Source organism: Vulpes lagopus, chromosome X (assembly GCF_018345385.1).
Source record: "Vulpes lagopus strain Blue_001 chromosome X, ASM1834538v1, whole genome shotgun sequence".
NCBI classification, from domain to species: domain Eukaryota; kingdom Metazoa; phylum Chordata; class Mammalia; order Carnivora; family Canidae; genus Vulpes; species Vulpes lagopus.
The window spans coordinates 118,327,383-118,349,339 of NC_054848.1; the positions used below are offsets into that span (position 1 = coordinate 118,327,383).

General features: G+C 50.5%; 1 protein-coding gene across 2 annotated transcripts in view; it reads right to left on the reverse strand.

The window, feature by feature from the left end:
* CD99L2 (CD99 molecule like 2) overlaps positions 1-21,512 on the reverse strand; it is a 94,718-nt gene extending 73,206 nt beyond the window's left edge. The window contains exon 1 of one of the 2 annotated variants that reach the window (XM_041740558.1): positions 21,229-21,512. In XM_041740558.1, coding sequence (XP_041596492.1) covers positions 21,229-21,295 — 67 coding nt within the window. In that variant the 5' untranslated portion in view covers positions 21,296-21,512. The remainder of the gene's footprint in view (positions 1-21,228) is intronic. The other variant, XM_041740559.1, reaches the window with a different exon arrangement.
* Positions 21,513-21,957: the final 445 nt, after the last annotated feature.

The following is a 21,957-nucleotide window of genomic DNA, read 5'->3' on the forward strand; positions in this document are numbered from 1 at the left end:
GGACCAGCGCTGGTCTTGGCCCCAGGAAATCTCCTCGACCAAGGCACCTACGCGTGGGGTTCTCATAGAGCAGCATGCCAGGGGAACGGTCTCTCCGTACAATGGAATATTATGTGGCCATAAAAAGGACCGAAAGCCTGAGCCGCGCGACAACCAACACAAGCCTTGTAAACCTGATGCTCAGTGATAGCAGGCAGACACGAAAGGCCACATGCTGCATGACTCCACGGATATAACACTTCCAGCATACGTGCGTGCCTGGGCCGGGGAGGGCGGAATGTAGGCCAACGGCTGACGGCTACAGGCCTTCCATTTGCATCTGGGGCAGGGCAAAAGTCCTGGCATTAGGGGTGATGGTCACAGAACTCTGTGGATATCCCACATGCCACTGAATTGTACACTTTAAAAAGGCTGAATTTTACATTTTTTTTAAAAGCCATAAATAATTAAACTGCATTTCAAGATGATATGTTCACAGGGAAGCCGGTGTGAAAGTGATCCCACTCAGAGACCGCAGGGAACGGGACTGGAGCCCAGCTGCCCTGTCCCTTACCCACGGCCGGCCTGCATAATGGGGCGAGGCAGAAAGAGCGAGAAGCAAGCAAGCAAGCAAGCGCCCAGGGCATGAGGAGGAGGGATAGGGCAGAGGCCCTGCGCACTATAAATACATCTGGCCTCTAATCAGGGCCTGAGCCTGGCTGCCAAAACATGAAACAGAGTGTGCTTCCAGGAGCTGGTGTGTGTCTTGCTCAAACACAAAAGAAGTGTCCTGACCCTGCTGCTTGTGATTCAAATCTCTGCAAATCCAATCATATTTTCAATGACCTAGGGAGCTTTCATTTAAAGGAAATTCTTCAGTGAATGCTTTTTACAGGATTATGTTACCAGAAAGTTAGCACAGGATGACTTACCAAACATTGAAGACTTACCTGGTACCAAAGACCAGAGAGAAAGTGGATAAATGCAGTGTTCTTGACCTCAGTCCTGAGGCAGAGACATCTACGAAGGAGGTCACTTGTCCTGCCTGGCAGGATTTAGGGAGAGGTGGAAGGGGAGCTAGGTTTGGAAAGGTGAGCAGACATCCTCTGGGAGCACAGGGACAGAGCCTTGGAACCTGAGATCTACCAAAAGGGTTTCCTGCCAACTAACTCTTCCCTTTCTTGGCCTCCCCTTTCCTGAGTCATTATTTTAAATCACCTCTTGCTTGACTGTTTTATGTTATTAAGTAGATGTCTCCAGAAGGGTTCCTGAGCGAATATGTAGCTCCTAAAACACATTACATTTAATTGAAATGTTTGAGATAATTATAGATCCATATAGGGTTTCAAGAAATAACACAGAAAGGTCCCGTGTACACTGCGCCCGCTTTCTCCCAAAAGTCATATTACACAAAATGAGAGTATATGATCACAATTGGGATATCGACATTAATATGATCCACTTATCTTATTCAGGTTTTCCTATTTTTACTTGCACTCGTTGGGTGTATTAAGTTCTATAACCTTATCATAGGTGTAGATTCATGTGACCATCACCTTGGTCAAGATAAAAAACACTTCCATGGCCACAAAAGATCCGTCATGCTGCCCTTTTAGAACTATATCTATCTTTCTCTTACCTTCCCTCTTCCCCCTCACCTTCCCGTAACCCCTGTCAACCACTGATCTGTTCTCCATCTCTAATGACATTTCGAGAATGTCCTGGAAATGGAATAATGCAGTATGTGTTCTTGTGAGACTAGCTTCTTTTACACAGTATAATGGATCTGAGATTCACCCGGGTTGTTGTGTATAGCAGTACTTTGTTCCCTTTTATTGCTGACTAGGATTCCATGGGGTGGAGGGACCAGTTTGTTTATCCATTCACTCATCAAAGGAGAGCAAACGATTCCAGTATTTGGTAATCACAAATAAAGCTGCTATTGACATTCCTATACAGGAAGCCCTTACATTTTTCAGAATGCCTTTGTGTTGCCTGTCAGACTGACAACTTGGATCACACACTTTTCCCCTCACATCTATGTAGAGCTCCTGCCGTGATGACCTCTGATATCCAGCACTGTCATGGAGAAGGGTGAAATGAATCTGGCTTCTTGTCCCCTAACAGGGGACTCGCATCTTTAAAAAACTGATCACCAAAATAGATCACTCACTAACCTAATCAAGAAAGAAGGAGAAAGTAGCCAATACACAAATTAGGAATGAGGAAAGAGAATATAAAAACCTGGCTTTATTCATGGATTCCCTCTTATTCATTTGACAAAAAATTATAAGCACCGTCTATACGGCTTACCTCATTCTAGATCCTGGGGAATACAACAGTAAACAAAACAGACCCCCCCCAAATCCTACCTTTATGGAGCTTATATTCAATTGGACTAAAAGAATATTCTTCTAAAACTATGCGAGTTTTCAAAAATAGTGAAGAAGAAAGAGAAAATCTAAACAGAGCAAACACAACAAGGAGCAAGGGAAAAGGTGTCTGAACTGTCCCTCTAACAGAATCAACCAGGCTCAATCTATAGGCAAATACTCCCAATCATCAAAGACAGATGATTTCTCTACTGGTCAAATTTTCTAGAGCAGAGAAACGAGAAAAGCTTCCCATTTTTAATGACATCTGGAAAAGGCAGCACAGAGAAAGAACACTACAAACTAAGTGAAATAAGTCAGAGAAAAACATCAAATGATTTCACCATGTGGACTTTAAAAAACAAAACAAACACGGGGAAGAAAACTGGAGTGGAGATGAAGCAAGAAACACTCTTGATTATAGAGAACCAACTGATGATTACCTGATGGGAGGGGAATGGGAGTTGGGTGAAATAGGTGATGGGGATTAAGGGGTACCTTGTTGTGATCAGCACCAGGTGATGTACGAAGTGGTGAATCACTATACTGCACACCTAAAAGTATTATGACACTCTATATGTTAACTCACTGGAATTAAAATAAAAACTTAAAAAAATAAAACTAATGAAACAGAAGATCTAAACAAACATTTTTCCAAAGACGAAATCCAGATGACCAACAGACCCATGTAAAGATGTTCAACGTCACTCATCATCAAGGAAATGCAAGTCAAAACCACAATGAGATGCCACCTCACACCTGTCAGACTGGCTAGTATCAAAGAGCTAAGAAATAACCAGTGTTGCTGAGGATGTGGAAAAAAGGGAATCCTCATGCACTGTTGCTAGGAATGTAAATTGGTGCAGCCGCTCTGGAAAACAGTGTGGAGGTTCCTCAAAAAGTTAAAAATAGAAATACCCTATGATCCAAATATTCCACTTCTGGATATTTATCTGAAAAAAAAAATGAAAACACTAAATCGAAAAGATATATGCATCCCTATGTTTATAGCAGTATTTACAATAGCCAAAATATGGAAGCAGCCCAAGTGTGCACTGATGGATGAATGGATAAAAAAGGTGATACACACACACACACACACAGAGGAATATCACTCAACCATAAACAAGGAATGCTACCATTTATGACAACATGGATAGACCTTGAGGATATTACGCAAAGTGAAATATCTCAGACAAGAGAAAGACAAATACAGATTTCCCTAACATGTGTAATCTAAGAAACAATACAAAACCACATTGGTTGATACAGAAAGCAGATTGGTGATTATCTGTTTAGAGGGGAAGGGTGAACAAGGTGAGTGAAAAGGGGTCAACTGTATGGTAAGGATGGTAACTACACTTATCCTGGCGATCACTTTGTAGTGTAAACAAATACTGATTGAGGATGTACGTTATATACCAATTTTACATCAATAAAAAAGACAAAGTATACACAAATGGAACCCAGGTAGACATTTCTTTTTAAAGATTTTATTTATTTACTCATGAGAGACACACAGAGAGAGAGGTAGAGACATAGGCAGAGGGAGAAGCAGGTTCCCCACGGGGAGCCCAATGCAGGACTCGATCCCAGGACCCCGGGATCATGACCTGAGCTGAAGGCAGACACCCAACCACTGAGCCACCCAGGCGCCCATGGAACCCAGTCAGATATTAAAAAACAGGACCTCCAAACCACTGTGGGCTTGTCAAGGATCACTAGGATGCTCGCAAGGGAGGGATCTAGTGATGTAGCTTACTATATTAATCGGTTAAAGGGGAACAGACAGTTCTAGGATATGCCAAAACATCACTTGATAAAATTCATTGTTTTTTTTTAAGATTTATTTATTCATGAGAGAGAGAGAGAGAGAGAGAGAGAGGCAGAGACACAGGCAGAGGGAGAAGCAGGCTCCATGCCAGGAGCCTGATGTGGGACTTGATCCTGGGACTACAGGATTGCGCCCTGGGCCAAAGGCAGGCGCCAAACCGCTGAGCCACCCAGGGATCCCCAAAATTCAGTGTTTAATTCTGATGTTTTTAAAAGGCCAAATCCTTATTAAAATAGGAGTAAGGATTTATCCTTAACCAAAATAAGGAACAATCAAGGAGGCTCTTTAGCATTACTATTATTTAGCTCCTGAGTGTGCTAGCCGGTAGATTCAGATAATAGATCACAAGGGAGAGAAAAAGAAATACTGAAAAAGAGGTAAAGCCATCACTATTTGTAGATTATAGGATTATATACGTAGAAATGCCAAGATGGTCAAGTGAAAGAAAACCTAGAAGAAATAAAAAGATGGTTTGGGAAGGTGGCTGGTAATGAAAACATATACAAAAAGCAGTAGCTTTCTCAGATCCCAACCACCATCACTTAGGAAATTTAATGGGAAAAGAAGACACCATTTACAAGGAGGACATGCTATAAAGTACTTGGGACTAAGTAACATGAAATATGAATCATAAACACGAAGTTATAAAGCTCAAACAGAACACGAAACTAGATAGAGAAGGATGCCTTGTGTGACTTGGAAAATTCAGTGCTGTGAAAAAGAAAAAAGAGAAAAAGAAAAATTGGCTCTCCAAGTCAATGCGATTCCAATCAAAATCCCAATGCACTTTTTATCATTTATTTGAAAAGTTGACCCTAAAGTATACATGGATGGAACACACAGGGAAATAGGACATTTCACAAAAAGAGTAATTTAAGAAAGACCTGCTCTATCAGATTCTGCAATTTCTGCAATATTTAAATCAGAGCAACATCTAAATACATTTTAAATTGCAGTACCTGAATGACCCAGTTGCATCACCGACAATGCTCATCCCCAACGTCAATCCAGAGGCCTTTGGGGCTCATGGTTTGGGCGTGACTCAGCTAAACATTTCACACCACCCATCGCATTTATCACTTCTATGCCCCACTACTTCCACTGGCCGCTTCTCTGCTAAACTAACTCAAGAGGCTCCCTGTACGCATACTCCCAAAGAAGTCCACTGTAAGAAGAGTCATCCTCAGGGCACCCGGGTGGCTCAGCGGTTGAGCATCTGCCTTTGGCTCAGGGCATGATCCCAGGGTCCTGGGATCGAGTCCCACATTGGGTTCCCTGCAGGAAGCCTGCTTCTCCTTCTCCCTGTGTCTCTGCCTCCGTCTCTGTCATAAATAAGTCAATAAATCTTTTTTTTTTTTTTTTTAAAAAAAGAGTCATCCTCTTCCTTCTCCTTCCACTCCCCCTGGACAGGTCTCCAGCATCAGTGGTTTGGAACCTGGTGGCCTTAGTGAAACCCTTCACTACACGGGCAGGGCAGATGACAGAAGCCACGTTCCAGTTTGAAAAATCCAGGAAGTGCAGAGAGTAGAAATGTGAAGGCAGGAGAAGGGGTATCGTTTGCAAGGGGAGGCAGGGGGCAGAGCTGTTGCAGGGTAGAGGCAAAACTGAGCAGGCTCTCAGCCGAGTGAGAAGAATCAAGGAAAGAAGTGGGAAACACCCACCGGGAGCTGGGGTAGGGTCAGGGTTCGCTCCAGGGGAGCCTCCTGCTCCCCAATTTAACACTCTTTGTGCCCAGGACTTCCACTCAAGGATATGAGCCAATAAGCATGTGAAAGGATGCAGCATTCTTCGCAGACAACAAGTGGAAACCCGAATGTCTATAAGCCAGGAGCAGATGAAGAGAACCAACACCCACACAATGGAATACTCTTCAGCCATAAAAAGGCATGAGGTGCAGACGCATGCTAGAACGTGGAAGAACCTGGCCAACGTTGTGCTAAGGGAAAGACACCAGTTACAAGAGGACAAATATCGGACGATTTGGTTTACGTGCAATGTTGAGACAGAGAGAGATATCCACAGAGATGGGTGGTGGCCGGAGCGGGCGGCGGACAGAACGGGACTGGTAAATGGGTATGGGGTTTCTTTTCCAGGTGAAAAGGTGTTCCCAGGGCACCTGGGTGGCTCCGTGGTTGAGCATCTGCCTTCGGCCCAGGGCGTGATCCCAGAGTCCCAGGATTGGGTCCCGCATCAGGCTCCCCTCAGGGAGCCTGCTTCTCCCTCTACCTGTGTCTCTGCCCCTCTCTCTCTGTCTCTCATGAATAGGAGGAAGGAAGGAAGGAAGGAAGGAAGGAAGGAAGGAAGGAAGGAAGGAAGGAAGGAAGGAAGGAAGGAAGGAGAGAGAAAAGAAAAGCAAAAAGAAAAGAAAAGAAAAGAAAGAAAAGAAAAAAGGTGTTCCCCAAATTCCATAGTTCTAATGGTTGCTCAACTCTGCAAATATACTAAAACCACTGAACTGTGTGGTATGGGGGAAAAACACAACGGTGTTAAAATGCAGGAGAAGAGCAAGCAGGCTGCTACATGGAGGCTTCTGGGCTTCAAAGGCAGCGGACGTAAAGGTCCCACCTGTGGCCACTTGCAAGTCCCTCTGGGATTTTCTGCCCATGTCTCCTACTCTAGAGGGAAGATCGGGGCCACCCAAAACACCCACCACCCTCACTTTGAGATCGCCCTCCCTCCTCTTTTGAGGCTGCAGTCAACCTAGCTGCTGTGTCTTTCCTGGAGGCTGTCCTCTCCTGGTTTCTAGCACATTCCCTCCTAGCCATGGAGCAGAGTGGAGCTGCCTGGCAGTGGCTAGGTTCTCTTTTTTCTCCCAAGCCGCCCTGGACTAGGCCCCAGGCTGGCATCTGCGGCCCAAGGACCCTCCAGATCCTGCCCTCAGCCCTTCACTTCCTCCCTAGTCCCAAACATCCTCGACCCCTTCGCTTTACTAAAGGTAACCTCAAGCCCGCTCTGGACAAGAACGCGCGCATCCTGCCATGGAAACTGTGCTGTCCAGGGGCTTCTCGGCCCCGGCCTGAGTCCCCAGCCCAGCCCCCCTGCAGAGCCTGCTGGCCAGCCCTGTGCCACCCGTTCCTGTTCTCCTCGGGGCCTTTGGCCAACTCCTCCTCCTTTGCCATGTGGCACAGTCCCCACTCGGTCGCGGCAGAGGCTCCAGCCGCCACCGTCCACCCCTGTCCCGACGCTCCGTCCTCTGTCCCCGCCCGTCCCCAAGGCTGGCAGGAGAACACGCCCTCTGGCCCCGATCGACTGGGAGCGCCCTGCAGCCAAGCAGGGCCTGGGTCATCTCGCCAGCCCAGCCCCAACAGGGTGCCCTGCACCCAAGCAGCCCCTCGGGGAGGTGGCCGGCAGGTGCTGGCCGCGTCCTGGGGCACGGTTGTGCTGCAGCCGCAGGCCTCAAACTGTGGTGATCGCGGGCGCGGGCAGGTGGGACTCGGGCCAGGCCCTCGGGGGCCCCAGGAACCCGGATTTCCTTCACCGGCTCCCTTTGGGCTCCGGCACAACTCCTTCCAGCCCCGCCATCCAGCCGGCGGCTCACACGCCTGGTGCGAGCGCCCGTCTCCCCCCACCACGGAGAAGACTGAGGCAGGGGTGGGGGGGGCAGGCCAGCTGCACACGCCTGGGCCATTCCACCTGCGTGGGTGACACCAGTCACGGCCACTGGCACCAGCGGAGCCCCGAGTTCCGCCCTGGTCTCTCTCGGCTGTCCCGGCCACGCCAAGGTCAGGTGCTGTTATCCTGGGCCCAATATCTCATATGCAGGTATTTACTGATGTGTCACTTGTCACAGCAAAGACCTGGAGCCCACAGCAAGATCAATCAGAAATCACTCAAAACACCTTTATTCAAGAAAATATAAGGTTATGTAGATAATTAAGATAAACGTACACACACAAGATACCTATCAATTTGCGTTTCTAGTAATGGCAGGATAGATTATTTGGACTAACCTTCCAGTTAAAAACAACCAAAATAGTTGATTTTAAGAATGTCCCCTTAAGGGGCACCTGGGTGGTTCAGTGGTTGAGCATCTATCTGCCTCTGGCTCAGGTTGTGATCCCGGGGTCCTGGGATTGAGTCCCGCATGGGGCTCCCCACAGGAAGCCTGCTTCTCCCTCTGTCTCTGCCTCTCTGTGTGTGTGTCTCTCATGAATAAATAAAATCTTAAGAAAATAAATTAAAAATAATTAAAATAAATTTTTAAAAAACCATCCCCTTAAAAGCACTGAGGAACTGACAAGATGGTAAAAACCACCACATGCACTCAACTGTCTGCCCTGAAGGCACTTGCCCGTTGGGATAAATTCGCTGTTTCCACAAAAGGGTCTGAAGCCTGGCCCTGTGGCCACCCAGATCAAGCACATGTAACAGAAAATTCTCCCAACATTAAACTGGGACCCCAAAGGGCTACGCCCTTGAGATAAGGGTGACTCAGAAACAAAATTGCCCTTCCTAGGTTCAGCCTCCTGAGGACTGCAAGGAAGGCTGCGTCAGTGCTGGGGGGAAGGAGGGGGAAAGGTAAGGAACTAGTTTTAGGAGAATCTCAGGTTAAGAACATCCCAAGGCGCCTGACAAAAATCAAATACAAATCTCTGTGAGAAGGCACATCTATCCTAGACTTCAAAGAATCCTCACATATATATTTTAAGGACAATAAGCAGTAAGTACACAGCTAAGAATAGCCAAGCACAAGAGGAAATAAAGCATCATGAGAACCATAGAAAAATAGAAAAATGAGCCAAGAACTGACCAGGCAGTTCATAAAAGAAGAAATCAAATTGGGCAATATACAGAAAGATGCTCAACCTCATTAGTAAACAGAGAGACGGAAATCCAACCACAACAATATTAAATTACAGACTCACTAGTAGTTAATGTAATACTGAAGTCTGACAATACCAAGCGCTGGTGACGCTGGTACAACAGAAACTTTTATACACCACTGATAGGAAGATAAACTGGTACAACCACTTTGGAAGACAATGTAGCATCACCTGTAACACTGTAATTACAAATACTATATAACCCAGAAATGCTACTAAGTATAACCTCAGAACAGCAATTTTCAGACTTTTTGGTGGACTCTATATACTAAAAAAAAAAAAAAAAAAATGAGAATCTGAAAAATCTTGTGCTTAAGGGGGTTATATCCATTGATATTTGGGATATCAGAAATTGAAGCTGAGAAACTTTAAAACACAAGACTACACAAAAACACATCCCATTAGACATCAGAGCAATGAGAGCACAGGTCACATCAATTCTGGAAAATTCAACGGTACACTCATGAGAAAAGGAGGGTGCAAAAGGCAGTTCACATCTTACTGTTACTGTGAAAACAAGTGGAACTCCTATACCCCCTGAAAACGTCTCCAGGGCCTTCCAAGAGTCCCCAGACCGCAGTCTGAGAACCACGTTCCCAGAGAAGCTTTCATCCATCTGCCCAAGAATGCTCATGGCAGCATTGCTTAAAGTGGTCAAAAACTGGAAATTCTCTAAATATACATCAATAAGACAATACATGACAAAAACTTACAGTATATTCAAACAGCAAAGTAACAGAGGCACGAGAAAGAAAGAACTACAGACACACACAACAGATCATTAACAATGTGGGGGGGGGGACAAAACCCAAAAGGCGACATACAGTGTGATTCCATTTCTGTGAGGTTCAAAAGCCAAACTAAACTGTATTTTTTTAAAGATTTTATTTACTTATTCATGAGACACACGGGGGGGGGGGTGCAGAGACACAAGCAGGCTCCCTGTGGGGAGCCTGATGCAGGACTCGATCCCAGGACCCCGAGATCATGCCCTGAGCCAAAGGCAGATGCTCAAATGCTGAGCCACCCAGGCCCCCCAAACTAAACTGTATTATTTAGGGGCACAGACACAGGTGGCAGAAGTATAAAAGAAAATGACTGCATAGGAATCAGGCTAGGGGTCACCTCTGTTGGGGAGTGGGGACTGTAGTCAAGACGGGGCACACGGAGGCCTACCAGGATCTCGTCAACATTCTGTTTCTCAGCCCGCTTGGTGAGGACAGATATTTTCACTTTATACTCACTCATTAAAGGCCCCACTCATTTTTCTGTATCTACATTATATTTCACAGTAAAGGTAACAGCTATATGCATGGTTCAATACCAAAAACATGCAATTTGTATTGCGGCAGAGTAGATATTTTTAAATGCTATATTCCAATAGGATAACACTGCCTGCCCCTACGTTACGGGGTTTGCATTTTCTCTACACTTTTCTGTACTTTCCGAGTTGACCACAGAACACGTATCACTCCTGCAACCATGTGAACACCTGGTATTGTCAGACGTTATTATAATTTTTAGCCTACTGGAGGGTATGTAATTTTATCTTATTATAGTTTAATTTGCAGCTCTCTGATTACTAATGAGGTTAAACATCTTTTCATATGTTTGTTGTCCTATTTGATTTCCTCTTTTATGAATTCCCTGGTCAAGTCTTTGGCTCATTTTTCTGTTCATTTGCGCCTTGCCGGTTCTCTGAAAACTAAAACGTATTTAAAAAGACAGGGTCACCAACTAAAACTGCAACTAACGAGAACCAACACACACCGGATGGGATGAGCCATCTGTGGAAATCTGTGCCCACAGCAACTACCTAAGGAGACTGGTGACAGAGCTGATATAGCTGAGATGAGCCTAGAGTCAGCTCAAGCGGACACCAATCCACAGATTGGCTGTGATCAGATTGATTCCAACAGGTCTAAGTGGAAGCCACATGACAAGGACAGAAAACTTTAGGGGCTCATGAGAAATACTGAAAACAGAGGGTGGAATTACAAAGAATATGTCTGTCTCTACAGCAGGCAGTGGGTCTTAACCTGGGACAGTTCTGCCCCCGGGGGACATTGGGCAATGTCTGGAATCATCTTGGGTCGGCAAGATTTGGGGGTGGGGTGGGGTGTGCTACTGGCACCTAATTGGCAGAAGCCAAAGATGCTGCTAAATATTCTACGATGAGCAGCACAGCCCACTCCCAGTGAATCATCCCCCTCCAATGTCAATGGTGCCACGGTAGACTCTGCTCAACAGTCTACCCAGGACAGAAAGCGCTCAACCCTGTGACTCTTCTCCGAGTAGAAATAGTCAGAGGGGGAGAAAAGCAAATGCCCAGGCTGGCCTGCCTTAAGGAGATAATCCAAAGCCCTTGAATCTCCCATTCTGCAAGCACTTCCAAGGGAGCTGCAGGCTGGGCACTGAGCTCCCCCTCCCACCAGGAAAGCCTGTGCAAATAGGGTCAGGTCAAGCTGTCAGAACATCAGGGCGGGGAGGACCCTTGGAGCCAGCTAGTCCAGCCCCCTCAGTGCAGAAACACCCTGAGAGCCGATGACATGACAGCAGCGTTGCGTCAACGGAAGAGGCAGACGCAGAGGGGAAAGCATGAGGACATGCAAAATGGCAATTATTTCATAAAGAACCGGAAGTCGGAGAGGGACGCGTCATGACAGAGCCATAAGCAGTTAATATCTCCACGAAGGAGGCAGCATTCCATCGGGATCTCGAAACCCCAGTGCATGTGTGTGGCAGTTTTAAACCATGGCTCAAAATTCTTTCATGTGCTCCCAACAAGAAGGGAGAGAGATGTGCTCACCTTGAATGTGGACTATCCTTAAGTGACTCATAGCCCACAGGGTGCAGCAAAAGGGACGCTGCGCGACTTCCCAGGCTAGGTCGTCAAAGGCCACGCACTGGGGACACACTCCACGGACCAAGAGCAGGTGATCAAACACACTGACACAAACGGTCATAGCAACACGATGCTCAGTGGTCAAAGGGTAGAAACAGCCCAAGCGTCCATCCGCTGATGGACACACCAGCACCTCTCGATGTGAAAAAAACCACGAGCTGTCAAGGGACCTGAAGGGCCGAAGCCGACCAGAAGTCAGGGCACAAGGGAGGCCTTCTCTGCCACCCCACGAATGAGCAGTTACCCAGCCAGGGCCCATGTGGGGCACTGGGACCCCAGCAGGTAGAGGCAGCCACCTGCCCTGGGGGGGGGGGGGCAAACAGCCTTCAGCAGGGGGAGAAGGGTGCTGAGGGCCTTCTAGGCAGTCAGCACTGCGGCATCAACGGAGTGCCGGTGCCACTTCTAGAACACAGGCCATGGGCACCACGAATAGTTGCTCCCAGGTCTGTAAGTTCCTTGCAGCTGCCCTCTGCGGCTTTTACGCTGCACCCCCAGACCAGAAGAAATACCACATGGCTCTGCTTATGAAATACTGAGTTCCAACCCATTCCAAGTGGTAGTCTGTGTGCTACCTGACACACATGATGCATTTTCCTCAGATTAAAACTATCGGTGGCATCACCCAGAGTTTGCTGCAGTGTCCCCGGCACCTGTGTACAAGCACAGGACCCATGGGTTTAGGCACGAGGTCGGGGGCGGGGGGCAGAAACTAAGACTTGGGGTGGGGGGAGACATGCAGCATTTGCTGTCTGAGCTCCCACCTGCAGGAGGCCCAACCAGCTCTACAGCATCATGGGCCCCGGATGCCAGGACCGCCCCCTCCCCTTGATGCCCCAGGTGGCAAACACTCCCTGTGTTGCTTCATCACCCTTCATTGGCCTCCCTTAACGCCACCTAGATCCTGTAAATAGCCCTTTAATTAGATGCTCAATTGCTGTGTCCAAGCGTGCCATCCATTTCCTGCCCAGTCCCTGTGCCAAGGATTGTTCTAGATCCTGGAGACAAAGCAGACAAAAAGCAAGTCCCCTCCCTCATGGAGGAAAAGTCTAGTGGCAGAGACAAGATGGTAGGCAAGGGAGCAGGTAGACAGAACATCTGGGGATGACAAGTGAACAGCAAACTCAAGCCGGCAGGGGGTACAAGGGTATGGGGTCAGGGTCAGCCAAAGGTGGGGGCGTCTGAGAAGAAGTGAAAGAGAGGACATGCACTTATCTGAGGATGGACCTTCTAGCAGAGAGGAGTGTTTGGCCTACTAGAGCCAGCCCTGGGCAGGGGTGGTTGCTGAGGCCAGAGGACAAGTAGGCCCCATTCTGTTGGGACCTGTAGGCCACCAGAAGGGCCTGCACTTGATCTTCATTACAGTTCAAAGCCATAGGAGGGTTCTGGGCCGAGGGACAGGATGACAGGTTTCTGGATCACCTGGGTGCTGCGTGGAGACCAAAATGTAGGGCACAGGAGTGGACTCTGGAACATCGCTTGGGAGGTCACTGCCAGGGCTCCAAGGGGGGGGATTGGTGTCCCAGCTAAGAGAGGGAACCAGGGAGGAGGAGAGAAGAGGTGGGAGTCTGAATGATTCCAAGGGTGATCACGGCAGCATAATCTGCAGAACGATCAGATATGGGGTGTGACAGAGGGCTCTGGAGGACTGGCCAAAGCCACCAGCAGGATGGGGCTGCCAGTTACTCAGGTGGGAGGGGGTAAGTGGAAGCCCAGGTGTGCACAGGGTCCTTCTGAGATGCCTGCCAGCAGGGGTAAAAGTCAAAATAATTTAACACAGCTGCACAGGGCATGAACCCCATGCTTGCCAGATTACAGGGAGGATGGGGAGGCCTGGGGCCCTGGGGGCAGGGCCAGGATCCATGGGTGGCTGGGGCCACCTGAGCTAGAGGACTTCGAGAGCCTCATCACTAGCAGGGCACCTGCCACCGCCACAGAGACGATGGACATAAAGCACTATCAGGGCTGGGGACAGAAACAGAAGACTCACAAGTACGCAGATGGAATTTAAGTTGAAGCCACAAAACTGGTGAAAGCATTGGGGAAGTAAGTAAAACAAACAGGGCAGCCTGGGTGGCTCAGCGGTTTAGTGCCTGCCTTCAGCCCAGGGTGTGATCCTAGAGACTCAGGATCGAGACCCACGTCGGGTTCCCCTGCAGGAAGCCTGCTTTTCCCTGTGCCTGTGTCTCTGCCTCTCTGTGTCTCTCATGAATAAATAAAATATTAAAAAAAAAAAAAAAAGCCACCAAGGACTACACCAGAGGCACTCCCGCAAGGCCCTGAGGTCAGAGGGAAGGAGCCTAGGAGACAGCGCTTCCAGGGGGAGGGCGTGATCAGAGGGTGGCAGGTGTCCCTCGGGGTTAGCAACAGGAAGCCACTGTTGACCCTGACCCTGGCCAGGCGCACCTTCAGGGGAGAGGCAGGCAGCCCCCAAGCTGCGAGTCCACGTGGTATGTTGGAGGTGAGGAATAAGAGGCTGAAACATGTTTTTTGCTGGTTTCTTCTTAGGGACTCCTTTGGACTCCTGAATTTTTTGAGCTGGGGCGTGAGGAGCCAAAGGAGTGGGTGATGAAAAGTAAAAAAGGGACTGTTCCTGCCCAAGAGCCCAGGACTCTGCAGGCCGCCAAAGGGCTCCAAAGAGCAACTAAATTAGAGCTCCACGTTCGGACTCTGAGCCCCACCCCCGAATTCAGGGGCATTTTAGTCTGGGCCAAGTAGAGGCTTTTGGAAACGTGAACCCCCTAATTTCCACAGAACCCCCTCAAGGCAGAACCCCCTCTTTGCCTTCTTGGGTGTGCCTAGGGAGCCGAACTTTGCTAATAATACCTCGACAACACACCACCTGTTTGCATTAGCAATGAATTGGCTACTCCCACAATTCTGTGAGGCCAACAAAGCACAGATCAGCAGCCCCTTGGTGCGGATGAGGCAACTGTCACCAGCACATGGTGGGGTCACGCTGGAAGCAGGCTCTGGGTTAATTCCATCATCCCAGGCGAGCTGAAGCAGCAATAAAAAGAAGAATGTCGAAATGAGCCCGGGCACTATTTTGGTGGTAACGAATTCCGCACCGCAACGGTGTTCCCTGCTGAGGGGACCAGCTCTGATTTGGAAAGTCATCCCAAATGAACCACCTGGCACTGCCAGCCAGATGTTGTCTAGCCTCTCCTTTAAACAGATGTTCACGGAGCAGGGGCACCACTCTCCGTGGAATTCAACCACGGTTCTCCAAGTGCTTTTGTTGGCTTTAAAGCTCCAGAACCATCCTGTGACTTCTTACAAGCAGAGCAGCCGTAGGTAGACCATGAATAAGAACGGAGCTCAAGGGATCCCTGGGTGGCGCAGCGGTTTGGCGCCTGCCTTTGGCCCCGGGTGCGATCCTGGAGACCCGGGATCGAATCCCACATCGGGCTCCCGGTGCATGGAGCCTGCTTCTCCCTCTGCCTGTGTCTCTGCCTCTCTCTCTCTCTCTCTGTGTGTGTGACTATCATAAATAAATAAAAATTTAGAACGGAGCTCAAAACCGGCTGAGGCTGGGGTGGAGGCCCAGGGCCACCCGTTCCCGCGCTGGTATGCGTCCCCACCTGCCTCGGGAGGGAGGGCACAGGCACCCTGAGCTGAGGCCAGGGTGCCAGCAGGTGCAGCCAGAAAGGCAAGCTGGTGGCTCACACCGCATCCTCCGCCAAGTGGCAGGTGTGGCCGGGACGGATGGGAAACCTGCGTGTCCGCTGGGCAGCCCCAGACTGTACTCTGCTTCAAGCAGCCACCAGGCCTGGGGGTCGTGGGGAGATGGAAAAGGCCTCTGGGGGGTGGGCAGTGCTGGCACGGGCTCCCATTTCCTTGGGAAGTAGTTAAAAAAAAATCAAACCCAAGCAAAAGGAATGTAGCGGTCTCCCAGGGCCCTCAGGTGCTCCTCGACGTCCACTGCCACACCGAGAACATCGCTGCAATCCAATTTGCTGCACATTTAAACTCCTGACCTCGGAGCATATTGGCAATTGATTTAGGATAGCAAAATCGAAACACCGTAGGGAAACATCACGGACCTGGTTTTTTCCAAAGGATGAAGAGGAGGCTAGGATCTACCCCTCAGTTTTTCTATTAGTTTGCTCTTGCTGCTACAACAAATCTCGATGGATTTAAAAGACACTTTGGGTTTTTTTCATCTTACAGTTCTGGAGGTCAGGAGTCCAACAGAGGTCTCGCTGGGCTAAAAACAGGGTGTCAGCGGGGCTACATTCCTGCTGGAAGCTTCTCGAAACTGTGTGTGCATTCCTTGGTTGCCGGCCCTTCCATCTTTGGGTCCAATCTTGCATCACCTCGCTGACTAGCTCTGACTCCTTTATCTCCATTTTCCATATTTAAAGGATCCTTGTCTTTCAACTGGCCACGATGACCCAGGAGAATCTTATCTAAATGCAGCTGATTAGCTACCTTAATTCTCCGTCACGTGTAACCTAACAGTCGCAGGTGTCAGAGATTCGGCCACGGACATCTGTGGGAGCCTACCCAGCTTCCCACCCACCTCCGTCTGGAACACTTACCTTCATCAAAGTATTTCCCACACGTTTCAGTTGGGACACGTTTAGGATGACTTTGTGCTTTTACATGCGAACCAGCACTGACCAATCAGCGAACTTATGAGCAAGACTCAGGGAGAGCCAAGTCTGGGTGGGGAGACAGAACCCCCTGCAGCCAGGCCTCCCCAAGCGCCCCGAGAGCAGCAGAGGATGCCGTGCCAAGTGCAAAGAGGAGGAGTGGATGCACAGCAGGAAAAGCACCAACACCGAGTGGTGGAAGAACCCAGAAAGATGGGGCACCTGGAAGGTATCTTTCCTGAATTCACCAGAATCAGAACCAGGTCTTCCCCACGCCCCCCTCTGAGCAGCCAAAAGGCCTCCTCATCCTCATCTCTGCTGAAGGTAGCTTCAGGCCCTTCCTCAGTTCCTGCTTAGGCTGGCTCTTGGGTGATTTCAGGGTGCAGGGGAGAAGGGAGGAGAAGGGAGGTGGGAGAGGGGCATTAAACAAACATGTTTTAGTTACCTGGTGTCCAAAATGATGGAGGGGATGGGGACGTGACCTGTGACAGCAAGGAAGGGACCAAAAACCAATCAAAACATGTGACACTAAAAGGCAAATTATCCCCAGACCCTGTCCAATGCAATGACTGTCCAATGCACATGATGGCAACCCTGAGCCATCCAGGAAAGGGAAGTCCCCCATGCAGGATGCGTCTTCCCAGGGGACCATTCCCAGACTTGGGGGTTGGGGGGCTATGTGGCACTGGGCCAACCCTGCACATGCCCCTGCAGCCTGTCTGGCTCACACCCAATATCCCCAGTAGGCCCACAGGGCTTCTGCTTGGATCCCAGCACCACCAGCACCTGGGGCCACTCTGCTCCCCTGGCTTCCCTACCCGACCAAGCCCCAGGGATCACAGGCTGCCTCCACTCTCATTTGTTCTGCTTGAACTACAGAGATTTTTTTTTTCAAATGGAGATACAATTCATGCACCATACAACTCACCCTTTAAAAGCGTACAATTCAATGGTTCTCAGTACATTCACAAGGTTGGGCAACTGCATCACCTCTACCTAATTCCAGAACATTTTCATGTTCTTTCCCAAGAGGAAACTGAGCCTACTAGGCAGTCACTCCCTACTACTACTAGGCATCACCTGTACCTAGTTCCAGAACATTTTCATGTTCTTTCCCAAAAGGAAACTGAGCCTACTAGGAAATAGCCTACTACTCCCCATCCCCCAATTCCCTGGCCCCACCCCCTGGCAACCACTCATCTACTTTTTGTCCTCTATGGATTTGCCAACTCTGGACATTTCATATAAATGGGATAATATGTGGGCTTTTGTGTCTGGCGTATTTCACTCACCATATAATTTTCAAGGTTTGCACGGTGTATTTTTAAAACGTGGCTTGGAATGTTTTGGGTAACGTGAATAATAATCACCAACAGAGCTCACTGAGAGCCAGGTGCTGTGCTAAGCACTTTATCCATCTGTATTCAGTCCTCATGACAACTCCATGCAGGGGATGGTGTGGTTATCCCCCTTTTACAAATGAGGAAACTGAGGCACAGAGCAGTTAAGTAACTCACCCCAGGTCACAGTAGTGCTGGGCAAGCTTGCTCCACAGCCTGCACTCTCCCTCTGTCAGCTGGGCTACTTCGCTTCAAGGGAACAGGTACTCAGCAGCAGGCAAGCAGGCAACTCGCCCACACACCCATCAATCACACTGATTCTCGGCCACTTTCCACACTTCTATGACCTGTCCCATCCCTGGAGGTATCTACCTTCGTGACCTCTGCTTTGGTTACTCAGACAAACCTGAGTTCAAGTCTGAAACCTCGCCAGGCTATTCATTTTTCATCTGGGAAAATGGGTTACCACCAAGTTACTTTTTTATTTTCAAGATTTTATTTATTTATTTCAGAGAGAGGGAGAGCGTGTGCACATGTGCAAGGCAGGGGAGGGGCAGAGGGAGAATCCCAAGCTGACTCCATGCTGAGCCCGACGCAGGGCTCGATCTCACAACTCTGAGATCACAACCCGAGCTGAAACCAAGAGTCCGACGCTCAAGCAACTGAGCCACCCAGACGCCCCACCACTTTTCAAGGCCATACGCAAATGTCCATTATGGACATAAGGAAAGGCAATGGGTCATGGTGCCAACCTTTCAGGGTGGTTATGAGGGGTAAATATGTGTGGCGTGCTGAAGGCCGGGTGCGTGGAAGGCATTCAGGAGATGGAAATTGCATTAGCATTACTGCCCACCTGCACCACTGTGACTCTCCTCCCCACGGCACAAAAGGTCAGCTTCCTATTTCTGTAGGTGCCTACAGGCAACATTTGTCCTCCGAGGATTTTTCAGAGCTAGGAAAATCCACATTGGACTAAAAAGCCATCCAAAATGACAACAGGAGTGACCTGGTAACTATCCTTTTAAACTCCTAGAAACCTGAAGTCTGTCTCAACTTGCCAGAGCCTGGAGGGATTTCACGAATGAGTCCTGCTTCGAGGTTCTATGTGCTTTCTGAGGGCTGCTGGTCTTTCTCCACTGTGCATCTACCCAGGACCAGGACTAAAGTGGCTCTTAGGCCCACCCAGTCCACCACTGTGGGGCTCCAGGAGAGGCAGCAGATGCCTAACTAAGCCCCTGCTTTGTGTTTGTTCATTTTGATGCAGCAAACTGTAACTGTCCGGAGACCAGCAATTCAAAGCCCATATCTGTCATCTTATTTTGCACAAAAGAGCCACAAAGCAGTTCCCCTCGTTGAAGCAAAAGCTTCTTCCAGTTCAGTTCTCTTAATTACAAGTAAAAAGATCACTAGGTAGCAGTGTTCGCTGGGTGGGATCCTGGCTCCATCTCTTCCTAGCTATGTGACCAGGGACCTGTCATTAATACCTAATCAGTGAAACTGCTGAGGCAACTAAAAACCAGATCTGTGATGTTCCTGGCACCCAGATCTGACAGTGACGCGCTCCGGGTCCCCTCAAGATGCCTGATAGTTGTTAGGCATAAACAGGGCCAGCAAACCAAGCAAGGTTCAGAGAAATTTCCCAAGGCAGGAGCGCAGCCTCCAGGTGCTTATAAGCAAGGACTGCGGAATCAGACAAGCCTGGGGTCAAATCTCAGCTCTGCCACCTGAGGCAAGTTACCTCACACCTCTGTGCCTCCGTTTCATCTGGAAAATGATTCCGTTTCCTCCACCACCTCCTAAATCACCTCCTATGACACATGAGGGTGAAAATCTGAGACCTGTTCATTTGTATTCTTCCCTTTGTCAATGCACATACCATGTTGAAGACCTTCCAGAAGGTAGCCTTGAAGGGAGTATCATTTCTCTCACTTCTCTGTGCTTCCACTTGCCAGATTTCCCTATCCTTAGATGGGAGCCAACCAGGTGACAGTCTTTCCCACAGATGCATTGTAACAGAATTAAAAGGTTAACCCCAGAGAAGAAACATGAACCAGAAAATTCACCAACCCTGTGACTTGCTTTATTTTTCTTCAGAGCACTGACAACATAGATTGGGATGTTTGTGCCTGTCTTCGCCCCCCATGAGGAAGTTAGCTCCATGAAGACAGAGCCTTAGCTTTGTTCACTGCTGCATCATCAGCGTCTGGAACAGAGCCTGACACCTTTGAAGAACACTGAATGGCTCCTCTTGTATCAAGTCCAGGATGGCTGCCCACATGAGAAACACTTTCTGCATCTTCTGCAAAAGTGCCTTAGACTGGCTACTGTTTGCCAGTGCTCCCTATACTGCAACATAAATCTCACCAGCACCCCCTGCACGGACAAAGTTTTTGTTTTTGTTTTTTTATTTTTGCTGAGCTCATGTTTTTCATGAGCTGAATTTGCCAGCCTTGTCAGGGAGCTCAGCACAACCCTGTGCTCAACTGCAGTGTTTTCCTCAGACCTTTTTCTGATGTGGAGATGGGATATAAATAAGTGTAAGAAGATTCTATCTGTACACATTGGAGGTCCTATTTTTAACCACGCGCTGCATTTATTCCAAGATGCCTCTCAAACTTCCGTGTGCCTGCGAATCAGCCGGGGTCCTAGTTAAGATGCAGAATGTGACTCAGTAGGTCAGGGGCGGGGCCGGAGATGCCGCATTCCTTACAAGTCCCAGGTGATGCCAAGGAGGGGCCTGGACCACACTCGCAGTAGTGAGGGTCTAGGAAACCTGCCCCCCTGATTCCACAGCGTTTCGCTCCCCACCTCCTTGGCAAACATCGCCAATGGCTAGAAAGCTGGGGCGGGTACCAGAAGCCCCCGGGGAGCGGTGAGACCGACCGCACATCGCTGCACCCCGCCCCCACCCCGTCCCCGCAGGCAGCCTGACAAAGGCAGTGGGCACGCGCCCAGGAAGCTCCCCAGGTGCTTCTGCTGCAGGTGGCCTCAAAACACATTTTGCGAAGCCCCCGGAAGGCAAGGAGCGCGCTCCCAACGAGGCTTTCCCAACAGCGATCTCCTGGGAACAGCTGTTGTCACCGGTGGTGACAGCTAGTTCAGGATTTTAAGGGGGGGTTATCCCGGGGTCTGTAGCCCAGCACCAGGAGGGGTCCCGGCCCCCCCTCCGACCACCCCGATCGCGGCAAGGTCAGTCCCCGCGGGCCCCGGGCTCGCGCCCCCACCGCCCGCACAGCCCCGCCCACCCGCCCGCAGTCTCCGCTGCAGGCCCGCGAGGCGGGGGCCGGGCCGCTCATGCGCACCACGGGCCCGCGGGGCGCCGAGCCCCCGCCCCGCGGGCCCACAAGGCGGGGTCCCCGCGCGCCCCCCGCCCGCCTTACCTCTCTGGACCAGAGCGGCCAAGGAGAAAGCGAGGCAGATGAGGACCGCCGAGCGCCAGACCACCATGGCTGGGAGCGGGCGGAGGGCCGCGGAGGAGCGCGGTTTGCGCGAGCGCCCGAGGGGGAGGTCGGGGAGGCGCGCGCACGGAGGAGCCGGAGCCGCAGGAGGAGGACCCCGCCGCCACTGCAGGGCCCCGCCCAGAGCCGGCGCGCGCGGCCCAGCCCGGGAGCGGGGGAGGGGCGCGCCGGAGGGGCCAGGTGAGGCGGGGCGGGGCCGCGACTGTGGCGCGAGGGGCGGAGCGAGTCCGCAGCCTCGGGGGGCGGGGCCGCGGCCGAGGGGCGGGGCCGCGGCCGGGGGGCGGGGCCGCGGCCGGGGGGCGGGCCGGCGCGCGAGGGGCGGGGCCCGCGGGCGCCCGGAGGGTGGGGCGGCCTGGTTGCGGCGGGCGCGTCGCGGGGGGCTCGCAGGCCCCATCCCCCGCCCCCCCGCCCTCCCGCCCCAGTTCTCGAGGGGCGAGCCTGCGGGCCCGGAGCAGTGTGTCAGCAGAGGAGCCGGAGGCGCGGGCTGGTGGCCAGGGCGCGCGGCGATTGCCACTCGGCGCGCCACACTCCTCCCGGCCCGCGGCCGGACCCGAGGCGGCGCACACGCCAGGTGCGCTCTGCCAGCCGGGTGACCTTGGACGGGGCTCCTCCCCTTCTGGACTCGGCGTCCTCCCGGCAGAAGGCTGTTCC